General features: G+C 44.1%; 1 protein-coding gene across 1 annotated transcript; it reads right to left on the bottom strand.

The window, feature by feature from the left end:
- Positions 1 to 4,188: 4,188 nt before the first annotated feature.
- Positions 4,189 to 11,259, bottom strand: LOC121874359 (acid sphingomyelinase-like phosphodiesterase 3b). Its single transcript, XM_042378494.1, has 11 exons — positions 11,178 to 11,259; positions 10,140 to 10,224; positions 9,581 to 9,706; positions 9,163 to 9,313; positions 8,661 to 8,751; positions 8,153 to 8,340; positions 7,413 to 7,517; positions 6,567 to 6,634; positions 6,248 to 6,407; positions 5,474 to 5,623; positions 4,189 to 4,803 (listed from the first exon to the last, which is right to left on the bottom strand). The coding sequence occupies exons 1-11, from the start codon at positions 11,257 to 11,259 to the stop codon at positions 4,588 to 4,590; spliced, it is 1,422 nt and encodes a 473-aa protein (XP_042234428.1). The 3' UTR covers positions 4,189 to 4,587.
- Positions 11,260 to 12,537: the final 1,278 nt, after the last annotated feature.

Here is a 12,537-nt window from a genome sequence, read left to right as displayed (position 1 = left end):
AAATCCACGAAAACACAAATAGAAGTGAAAGGAAATCGTCTGTTCTAAAGGATTTGGGCCACGTTCCACCATCATTAAGGCATGCAAAATAGAAACTGATACTAGAATGTCTGGAACAAGCGTAACACACGAGGCTTAAACGACCATTAGATGCGAGGGACAAGGGTCATCAAATTGCTGTTTAGTCGTACATTGTGGCCGACGCTTAGCAGCAACACGACACTACACGGTAATGCTGTAACAGGATCACCACACTGTACACGGTAATGCTGTAACAGGATCACCACACTGTACACGGTAATGCTGTAACAGGATCACCACACTGTACAAGGTAATGCTGTAACAGGATCACCACACTGTACACGGTAATACTGTAACAGGATCACCACACTGTACACGGTAATGCTGTAACAGGGTCACCACACTGTACACGGTAATGCTGTAACAGGATCACCACACTGTACACGGTAATGCTGTAACAGGATCACCACACTGTACACGGTAATACTGTAACAGGATCACCACACTGTACACGGTAATACTGTAACAGGATCACCACACTGTACACGTAAGCACTGTAACAGGATCACCACACTGTACACGGTAATGCTGTAACAGGATCACCACACTGTACACGGTAATGCTGTAACAGGATCACCACCACCACTGTTTCACGGTACACTGTAACAGGATCACCACACTGTACACGGTAACTGTAACAGGATCACACAGTAGCACTGTAACAGGATCACCACTGTACACGGTAATGCTGTAACAGGATCACAACACTGTACACGGTAATGCTGTAACAGGATCACCACACTGTACACGGTAATGCTGTAACAGGATCACCACACTGTACACGGTAATGCTGTAACAGGATCACCACACTGTACACGGTAATGCTGTAACAGGATCACCACACTATACACGGTAATACTGTAACAGGATCACCACACTGTACACGGTAATACTGTAACAGGATCACCACACTGTACACGGTAATACTGTAACAGGATCACCACACTGTACACGGTAATACTGTAACAGGATCACCACACTGTACACGGTAATACTGTAACAGGATCACCACACTGTACACGGTAATACTTTATATGGATCACCACACTGTACACACTGTACACACTGTACACAGTAGCACTGTAACAGGATCACCACACTGTACACGGTAATACTGTAACAGGATCACCACACTGTACACGGTAGCACTGTAACAGGATCACCACACTGTACACGGTAATGCTGTAACAGGATCACCACACTGTACACGGTAATGCTGTAACAGGATCACCACACTGTACCTGACCAATGCTGTAACAGGATCACCACACTGTACGCAGTAATACTGTAACAGGATCACCACACTGTACACAGTAATGCTGCAACAGGATCACCACACTGTACACGGTAATACTGTAACAGGATCACCACACTGTACACGGTAGCACTGTAACAGGATCACCACACTGTACACGGTAATGCTGTAACAGGATCACCACACTGTACACGGTAATGCTGTAACAGGATCACCACACTGTACACGGTAATGCTGTAACAGGATCACCACACTGTACACGGTAGCACTGTAACAGATCACGCCTCGCTAACGCAGCATATATAGAGTCCATGTTTATACGACAACCCTAAATAATTACTATATTTCAGGAAGTGTAATCAACAAGAACAGTAAAATCAGTAGTCATAAACTCTGATCATATCACTTCGTTGACTATAAACGTTCTTCACAGTGTTATTTAGTACTGGTATTACATTGAAGCAGGTGTACTAACTCATTCTACCTCCTGTTGGTGTACTGTGTTACATTGATTGACGCCGTGTGTTACGTTTAATCTTGTCTCATATCCTGTAACGTTTGTCAGCCTCTTATGACAGATGTACTACAACGTGATGTGTGTGTGTGTTACTCTCTCTCTCTCTCTCTCTCTCTCTCTCTCTCTCTCTCTCTCTCTCTCTCTCTCTCTCTCTCTCTCTCTCTCTCTCTCTCACCTCAGGAAACAGATGATGGTGTGTGAGGGTATCAGCATCCTCTGGGTCACGCTTGGCCTGCCTCTACACTGCTGGGTGGGGCGGGTTGAGGTAGGGCGGGGCAGGGTAAAGCGGGGAGAGGCAGGGCGGGGAGGGGTGGGAGGGGGGACGGGGCGAGGTAGGGCTATCAAGAGATATTTACAAGTATTATACGAGTATTTACAACCTTGACACACTGACGTCATCTCCCTTTCACGAATCACAGACGATATAAAAAGAAAAATGTTTTCGTCTTTAACGTAAACACAATAATATTTCCAGCTCAAAAACCTTCGTGATTAATTATATTGGTAATCTGTTCTCATCCTCACATAACTGAGCACTTTCTCCACACGTTAACACTAGGTCTGTAAACACGTCACGTCACCTCTTTAAGTATCTTGTTGTTACCACACTTTTAAGTCCTCTGAGGGTTAAGCCATTGGTATTAAAGGGTTAAATCATAGTTCTCGAGAGGTGAATCCATCATCTTTCAAAGATTTAATCCGCACTCCTCAAACGGTTAAATTATAATCCTCAAAAGGTTAAACTATTGGTCTTAAAGGGTTAAAACCTAGTCTTCAAAAGGTTAAAACATATTATTCAAAGGTATAAGCTACAATCACTAAGGGCTGAACCATGTCACAAAGGGTTACACTATAGTCCTCAAAGGGATAATCCATATTACTCAAAGGGTTAAACCACTAATCTTAAAGGGTTAAATCATCGATGTTAAAAGGGTTGAATCATCAATCTTTTAAAGGGTTAAACCATCAACTCTCAAGAGGTCAAGGCTGGTAAGAGTGACCTATGTTGTATGAAGGGTGTTTGGATCTCTCATGAGGGGGTGTGGTGTTTGGATCTCTCATGAGGGGGTGTGGTGTTTGGATCTCTCATGAGGGGGTGTGGTGTTTGGTGACAACGCTGAATGTTTTACTTGTGTGTCGGGTTGTGTGTGTGTGGGAGTGAGGGTGAGTGTGTGGGGGTGTAGGGGGGGGGATGAATGTGGGGGATGCAAGTGTGTGGGGTGTAAGTGTGGTGGTGTTTTACGGGTAGGGGGGGGGATGAATGTGGGGGATGCAAGTGTGTGGGGTGTAAGTGTGGTGGTGTTTTACGGGTGGTGGTGGCATAATTTACGGTAGGCGGGTAATAACTTGCGCAGCGATATATTGTAGGAATTCATGGCACAATTTATGGTACAATTTCATGGTTCGGCGGTGGTCCGGTAAACGCTCTAAGTGCTACCATTCTGTTCACGTCTCGCTCTGCTGGTGGGGGGAGGGGGGAGTGATGGCAGGGTGAGAAGAGGGGTGATGGTAGGGAGAGAACAAGGGGAGGAAGGGGGTGATGGTAGGGAGAGAAGAGGGGGAGGGAGGAGTGATGGTAGGGAGAGAAGGGGGAAGTAAAGTCTGGGGGGGGTCGGGTTAGAAAGAATGAGATCAGGGGGAGGGAGGCAGGTACAGTATATTAGGAGAGATGTCTACACCAACCACTCACCTGTACAGAGACCAATATCTCATATATACACCAGGAAGAACCCAAGTATGACGTGGTTATAAGAGAATTTTATATTATAGTTTATACCAATAAACACGTATTTCCAAGTATATCTATAGCGTATATCTTTCAGCTGAGAGGCACTATAGCGTATTTTCCTTTACCAGCCATGTTGCTGTTGTTGTTGACATCTCTTTAGAAGTATTAGCCGTCTGGAGTAAACAGTATGTGGCTCCATTCACCTCTCCCCGCCCCGCCTCGCCTCGCCTTCCCACCACATTAGCTCACGTCACATGAATGGATAACCTCAAGGAGTGACAAAACATGACCCTCGCCACACAAAGATCTGTTTTCTTGGTGTTGTGGTGGAGGAGGGGGTGTGTGTGGCGTGGCTTGTTATATATCCTTCAATACAAGTTACCAGATGCTTATTATGCACACAGGTAATATATATGTAGGTGGTTTCTTATCCTAACTGGAGGTGTAGTTTCGAACGCCAGCTTGTTTGTGATTTGCGTTCGTAATGTAGCCAAAGTGGTTCTTATTCGATGCGTTTGGATATTTATAGTAAAGCGATCAGTAATGTAAGAGCTCTGTGGTCTGGTTAGGAGGTTAGGTTAGGTTTAGGAGTTAATGATACACATATTTGTATTATATGTTATTAAAGACTTGAATAAAATATATAGGATTTTACTGTCTATATTATACTTAAAATATTAAAATTATATTCCCAATTATTATTAAACTTTAGAAGAAATATAATTTAAATTCAATAGAAAAAACAAACTAAATTATGACTAAGTTATAGTTAACATTTGATCCTTTTACTAATAATTACAATTATCTCCGAGGACTATATTTAATTTGTTGTGTGGTTTCCTTCTCGACTTCTCGTGCACCATTCTCAACTAACTTCGTGCACTGTCTCTGGAATTGGTGCACCATCTCACTGATTTTGTGCACTGCCTGTGAACTTGCTGCACCATTCTCACTGACTTGGTGCACTGTCTCTGGATTTGATGCACCATTCTCACTGACTTGGTGTTAGCGATTGACCAGAAGGAGGCCGACTGCTAACAGGCTGCCGGCGGCCCAGTGGAGGGAGGTGATAGAGGCGGCATTACACGTGTTGAAGCGATTGTAGTTGACCTCAGTAATGGAGCACCAGTGTAGCAGATGACAATTAGTGGTGCACACTGACGGGGACTCGAGACTCACCGTGTTGGCCTTGTAATACTTGTTGAACAGCGTCGAGTTTTTCTGGAGGAGAGATACAGGGGTTAGGTAATATACCTCACCACAACACCTGTGCTACGACAACACCTGCGACACGACAACATTTGCGACACGACAACACCTGCGACACGACAACACCTGCGCCACGACAACACCTGCGACACGACAACACCTGCGCCACGACAACATTTGCGACACGACAACACCTGCGACACGACAACACCTGCGCCACGACAACACCTGCGACACGACAACACCTGCGCCACGATAACATTTGCGCTCCAAGAACGCCTGCACCACAACAACACAATACAACACTAATACAACAGCATCAATACAACATCAATACAACAACAATATTTACCTTTTCGACTTGTGATATTTAACATGTATTGAGACACTGAGTATAAAGTGTAACTCACGCCGAGAAACATGACCCACTCACCTGGTGTTGATGACTCACCTAGTGACTCACTTGATGACTCACCTAGTGTTGATGACTCACCTAGTGACTCACTTGATGACTCACCTAGTGTTGATGACACACCTAGTGACTCGCTTGATGACTCAATGGTGTTGATGATTCACCTGATGTTGATGATTCCCATGGTGACTCACCTTAAGCTTCATGACTCACCTTAAGCTTAATGACTCACCTTAAGCTTAATAACTCACCTTAAGCTTAATGACTCACCTTCATATTCTTAGCGAGGTTGTAGAGGGACTCGGGGTTGATGGAGGTGAGGTTGTACTCAGAGGTGAAGTTGTACTCGAACTTAAAGTCTGCCTTTCCGTCCTTGTTAGCCTGAGCCAGATCCAAGTAATAGGTCGACACCTCCTTCACCTGCAGGAGACGTGAGGGGAGTGACTTGTAGAGTAGGTGAGGGGAGAGGGGAGGGGAGGAGAGGAGTGGAGAGGGAGGTCAGGGGAGTATATACATCTGTAAGAGGGCAAGTGAGGTGGAGAGGGTGAGGGAAGAGAAGAGGGGAGAGAAGAGGGGAAAGAAGAGAGGTACTTTTCTGGACGAGGGGAGAAGTACCATGACAACAGGCTTGGTGAGACTGAAATATCTGTTGATTACGAGGAGATACTGGGTCTGTTACTGGGTCTGGTACTGGGTCTAGTGCTGGATCTGGTACTGGGTCTGGTACTGGGTCTGAGTACTAGGTCTGGTACTGGGTCTGGTACTGGGTCAAGGTACTAGGTCTGAGTACTGGAGTCTCTGTGCTGGAGTCTGGTACTAGGTCTGGTACTGGGTCTGGTACTGGGTCTGGTACTAGGTCAGTACTAGGTCTGGTACTGGGTCTGGTACTGGGTCGTACTGTGTCTGGTACTGGGTCTGGTACTGGGTCTGGTACTAGGTCTGGTGGGTCTGGTACTGGGTCTGGAACTAGGTCTTTTACCGGATCTCTCAACGGTATAAGGGACTTCACAATTACTGGGGATTTTAGAACTACCGGGGACTTACCTTACCGGTGACCGTGTCGTAAGAGATGAGCCGGATACCGGGATTGTTGGCACCGGTTTCCTTAGAGAGTGTAGAGCGCCAGGGTGTGACTCCAGGCGCGATCAGCTGGTAAGAAACGGGGATGCCTGGATCGTGGTCCTGCTGGTTCTTGAAAAACAACCTGGAAATAGTCATAGATCAGACAACAACAACAACAAAAACAACAATAACAACAAATAAACGTCTTGAATATGGAACAAGACGATTACCTAATGCATCTTCACTATTATATTCACCCTCATGAAGGCTCACACACCTGTTGGGTCACCTGAGGACCTACCTGAAGGAGTCGGTGTGGTGGTGAGCGAAGAATTGAGCCTCGATAACCTCGGCATGATTCTGAACCATCTGTGGGTGGTAGGAACGTGGTTAGTTATGGTGGAGGGTAAGACTGAGACGTGGTTAGTTATGGTGGAGGGTAAGACTGAGACGTGGTTAGTTATGGTGGAGGGTAAGACTGAGACGTGGTTAGTTATGGAGATGCAAGACTGAGACGTGGTTGAGATTATGGTGGAGGGTAAGACTGAGACGTGGTTAGTTATGGTGGAGGTAAAGACTATATGAGACAGTAGTTAGTTATGGTGGAGGTAAGACTATGTGAGACGTGGTTAGTTATGGTGGAGGTAAGACTATGTGAGACGTGGTTGGATTATATGGTGGAGGTAGACTGGGTAGTGGTTAGTTATGGTGGAGGTAAGACTATGTGAGACGTGGTTAGTTATGGTGGAAATTTGGAGACGTGGTTAGTTATGGTGGAGGTAAAGACTGAGACGTGGTTAGTTATGGTAGAGGTAAGACTATGTGAGACGTGGTTATGGTTATGGTGGAGGGTAAGACTGAGACGTGGGTTAGGTTATGAGGTGGAGGGTACAGACTGAGACGTGGTTAGTTATGGTGGAGGGTAAGACTGAGACGTGGTTAGTTATGGTGGAGGGTAAGACTGAGACGTGGTTAGTTATGGTGGAGGGTAAGACTGAGACGTGCTTAGTTATGGTAGAGGTAAGACTATGTGAGGCGTGGTTAGTTATGGTGGAGGTAAGACTGAGACGTGGTTAGTTATGGTGGAGGGTAAGACTGAGACGTGGTTAATGATGGTGGAGGGTAAGACTATGTGAAGAACACGTACCTTGATGAACTGGTCGTTGTAGCGGGTTTGGTACCAGTGGAAACCCTCTTTCTTCTGTTGGTACCTCTCGAACGTACCGGGAGGGATGTGGCCCATGAGGTACACCTGAAAAATAGTGCTACAGTGTTTGTTTCTGTAAGTTACAGTATGGTACACGATTCTGTTAAGGAGGAGGAGGTTAGTTATACGGATTACCTATATATTTACAGTGAAACCTCCATATAGCGGATTCCTCTCTCCTTATAGTCCGGTAGATGGAGGTTTCACATATAACGGACCTTCGATATAACGGACTTTCCTCTCCATATAATCCGTTTTTAAGGATTTGTATTTACTCTTAACAACCTGTATAATCTCAGAGCCGTGCCATTATAAACAAGGGTATATAACGTAATGCTATTTCCCTTACGACACAAAATGACCCTTACTTCATCCCTCCAAAAGATCGCTATTAAGTTGCTTCTACGTGTTACTTGGTGTAATTATTTAGGGTTAAGCCATGACTCGTGTTAAGTTGGTAATGCAGTCTATTCGAATTAGATTTAATTTAGGCACAATAGTTAATTTCACCTGAAAATTAATCACCTTAACTCTAATCTAACCTAAACTAATCTAACCCATATTAACCTAACCTAACCTAACCTAATCTAAGACCTGTCATCCTCTAACAGTGTATAGTAAGTATCTGTCCCATGAACTCAACCCTGAACTATACAAAATCGACTGCAGTATTGACTTACTCTACGGCGTCTCTTGGCCAAGATAGTAAGGATATTGTTAGCCCAGGCGAACTGTTGTCCAGGATCTTGGCCATTAGGGTCGGTGTCCGGCAGTTTGGCGGTGTTAGTGTTGCTCTTGTACCAGGTGAGTGTGTTCAAGCCGATGATGGTCACGTTGGTGCCTGGTACGTCCGTCCAATAGCGCCCATCTGTACCGTGATGATGTACACAACTTAACATAAGACTTAACATAAGACTTAACATAAAACTTAACATAAAACACACAGCACACCTCTCAGCCAGCACATCTCTCAGCCAGCACACCTCTCAGCCAGCACACCTCTCAGCCAGCACACCTCTCAGCCAGCACACCTCTCAGCCAGCACACCTCTCAGCCAGCACACCTCTCAGCCAGCACACCTCTCAGCCAGCACACCTCTCAGCCAGCACACCTCTCAGCCAGCACATCTCTCACCTGACGTATCTCTCACCTGAATGTGTGTTTTAAGTGGTTGTATCTCTCACGTACCCTTTTGGAAGGACTCGTGAGCCTCGTCAGTAAGCCACTTCTTCCACAGCTTGGCCACCTCTCCCTGTAAGTCGCTCTCTCCTACCGGCACCTGTCAGGAAAGCATGAAGGATGTCACAATAGGATCTGTGTGGAGGATGAGGGAATGTCATAAAGGATCTGGGACTTTCTTGGAGGATGTGGGACTTTCTTGGAGGATGTGGGACTTTCTTGGGGTTAGTAGTCGTGGTTACCTTAATGACTCACCTGGTTCTTGGGGTTAGTAGTTGTGGTTACCTTAATGACTCACCTGGTTCTTGGGGTTAGTAGTCGTGGTTACCTTAATGACTCACCTGGTTCTTGGGGTAGTAGTCGTGGTTACTTTAATGACTCACCTGGTTCTTGGGGTAGTAGTCGTGGTTACCTTAATGACTCACCTGTTTCTTGGGGTTAGTAGTCGTGGTTACCTTAATGACTCACCTGTTTCTTGAGGTTAGTAGTCGTGGTTACCATAATGACTCACCTGGTTTTTGGGGTAGTAGTCGTGGTTACCAAGTACAGGGAAGAAGGTAGTATTGGGGAAACTCCTGTTGAGTTTGTCAGTCAGTTCATGGATAATGTTCACTACTTTGGTCGTGGTAAAGTATTTGTCTGCCACGTGAGCTGTGTCATCCCTGGAGATGGTAGAGTAGGTTTATATGATAAGTCCTACATACACACACACATCCCCATATAAATAGATCAACAAACACACATCTTTATAAAACTTAACTAGTGAGTCGTATATACTGAAGGCATTTTGAACAGAATAAAAAACAAGATGGCCGACCCGCCTTTATCCCATAATGCATTGCGGTAAACAAACACTTACCCGGTTCTCCACACACACACTTACCCGGTCCAGCACACACACACTTACCCGGTCCAGCACACACACTCACCCGGTCCAGAGGATAAAGTCAGGTTTGGGTTGGATCTTGACCATGGCTTGTATGGCTGCCGTGACCAGTTCCAAGGGTGTGTCACAGCCGTAGTCCCCAAACTTACCGGGAGAGGTGTTGTCCACCCTCAACCAAATCAACCAGTTATTGAATTTAACTATGAATTAACTTAGGCGGTAATTACAATTGGTTTATTATTAGTTAAATCACGTGATCCATTTACCAGGAGGTTTATAATATAGTTGGTTTAATGTTTTAATTATTAGCTAGAGGAATAGACAAAAATATATGATTGGATAAGGTAAATTGACATGAACGGCAGGATAGAAGAGAGTGTAGTTCAGGATAGAATGGAACAGTAGGATAAGGGAAGTTGTCTTGGATAGTAAGAAATGCAGGATGGGAGGAAGTAGCCTCGGATAGTAAGAACGGCAGGATAGAAGAAAGTAGCCTAGGATAGTAAGAACGACAGGATGGAAGAATGTATAGCCTTGGATAGTAAGAACAGCAGGATAGAAGAAAGTAGCAAGGAAGAGAGGGCTAGACGACAGTGCCATACCTGTGGTCCCAACACATGTTTTGACTGTCACCTGTTGTAGTGTAGTTGACGTCATAGTGGAAATCTGTCACGTGCCAGAACGTTCCTGAGGGAGGAGACATATGGCTCAGGGGGTGAAAATGTATGTATGTATGTATGTATGTATGTATGTATGTATGTATGTATGTATGAATGTATGTATTGTTACGACCGTGTCGTATTTTTCTATTTTTTTTATATAACATGCTTCCATGTTCCATATTATTCCTGTAATGATGTGTTATATTTACTATTACATAATCTAGTCACCTTAACCCTGTGCTGTTAAGGTTTTAACTGTTATTATTTGTTCAAACCCATTTTGCATTGTAACAAGCATTCTTTGTTCTCTAACGACCATCTGCATCGTTAAACGACCCACCGGCGGGTCGCGTGGCGGGTGCCGACCGTATATATAGGACCCACCAGCAGACGGAGTTAGTTCAATAATCTTGTCATACAGTTCACATCATTTGAGTGCCACTCGTCACCTGTTACTTGTACTTAATTTATTTGTGTTGTTCCTGTCGCCACCAATGTGGTATATCTGTGTGAGTACCTATTTATGTCTCTATTTATGTCCATCAGTATTTGCTTAGTTACATTTAAGTAATTCAGTGTTGTTTCACGTTAGTTAATTTCAGTGTTCGTTTTTATATGTTTATGCAGTGTTAACGTAATCCAATGCTTTATTTTTATTCTTTTGATGTTTCGATGTTTTGTATAATTTGTGTCTTAAGTTTCGATGGTGAATCAATTTGTTGTGACAGCCTACGAGGCTCTTTATTGTGTTAATATTTAATTAATTAAGTTCTTAAAGGTTTACTTTATTTATTTTTATTCCCTTTTAATTTACTAAACATTTTTGTTTGGTTACGCCTAGAACCTGGATATTTAAGTAAATTAAGAGACGGAGTAACAGTATGTATGTATATCCACACCAACTATTTATTTATCAGTCTTATTCTTTGTCTTTATATATACCGTTCACACACACACACACAGTCGCTATATACTCACCAATCCTGGCTTGTGTGTGGTACGGGCAGGTCACCAACACCACCAAGATGATCCCCCACAGAGCCTTCTGCAACGTCACCATCGGACCACTGTAGGTCTTGCCTGGTGAAGGAAGGTACAGTGTTAATGTGGACTGGTGACATGTTAAGCGAGAGCTCCATATAACGGACTTATCTCATATTTAACGGACCCCTCGATATAATGGAGGTTTTATATTTAATGGACCCTCGATATAACGGATTTTCCTTTTCATATAATCCGCTAAATAGAGGTTTCACCGTAATGTACATCAGTGATGAGCAGTAATGCTAGCACGGGCAATAAGCATCGTCTGGCGGATACCTCTTTTTCAGTCTAGTGCTTGAAGTGGCGATCTGTTGGTGAGGTCTGCTGTCTTAGTGACCTCATGATGGTGGTAGTGGTGGTGGTGATGATGGTGGTGTTGATGGTGGTGTTGATGATGATGGTGGTGGTGATGATAATGGTGGTGGTGGTGGTGATAATGGTGGTGGTGATGATGATGGTGGTGATGGTGGTGATGATGATGGTGGTGGTGATGGTGGTGGTGATGGTGATGGTGGTGATGATGATGTGATGATGTGTGGTGTTGATGATGATGGTGGTGTTGATGGTATGATGATGATGGTGGTGTGATGGTGGTGGTGATGATAATAATGATGGTGGTGGTGATGGTGGTGATGATGATGATGGTGGTGGTGATGATGATGATGATGGTGGTGGTGGTGATGGTGGTGGTGATGATGATGATGGTGGTGATGATGATGATGGTGGTGATGATGATGGTGATGGTAGTGATGGTGGTGATAGTGATGGTGGTAGTGATGGTGGTGATAGTGATGATGGTGGTGATAGTTATAAGGATAGACAGTGAGAAATATTCAATTAAATAATCTCTTCTCGTTCTGACCCAACACACACACACACACACACACGAGGGTCTAGGTCACAGGGGTCAACAGCCATTATACAGTATTTGGCTACAATATAAACAAGAAATCAGTAATCTGCCTCAGATGTCAGTGTTATTTTGCAATATATATTAAAATCAGAAAAAAAGTAATTGGGGATTAATAAATACACCGTAGAACGTAACCATATATTCTGATAAGTACTAGTAATCAGAGTTCCCAAGTGATCCGCGAATTGCCAGTAATACCCTTTGACCTGCGCGGATATGCCTAGAACCCGCAAATACTGAAATGTGCATCCAACTGTGCGTGAGATTGTTTTATCATACTTGTATTGCTGTTATTATGACGTGATGGACAAGTAAGTTTATAAGTTTTCGTGTTAATTTAAAAGATTATTAGTATCTTGTTAGTTGAAGAGTACAATTGTT

The sequence above is a fragment of the Homarus americanus genome, unplaced genomic scaffold (genome assembly GCF_018991925.1).
Source record: "Homarus americanus isolate GMGI-L3 unplaced genomic scaffold, GMGI_Hamer_2.0 scaffold50657, whole genome shotgun sequence".
In the NCBI taxonomy this organism is placed as follows: domain Eukaryota; kingdom Metazoa; phylum Arthropoda; class Malacostraca; order Decapoda; family Nephropidae; genus Homarus; species Homarus americanus.
Note: the sequence above shows the minus strand (reverse complement) of the source record. Positions and strands in the feature narration are given on the sequence as shown.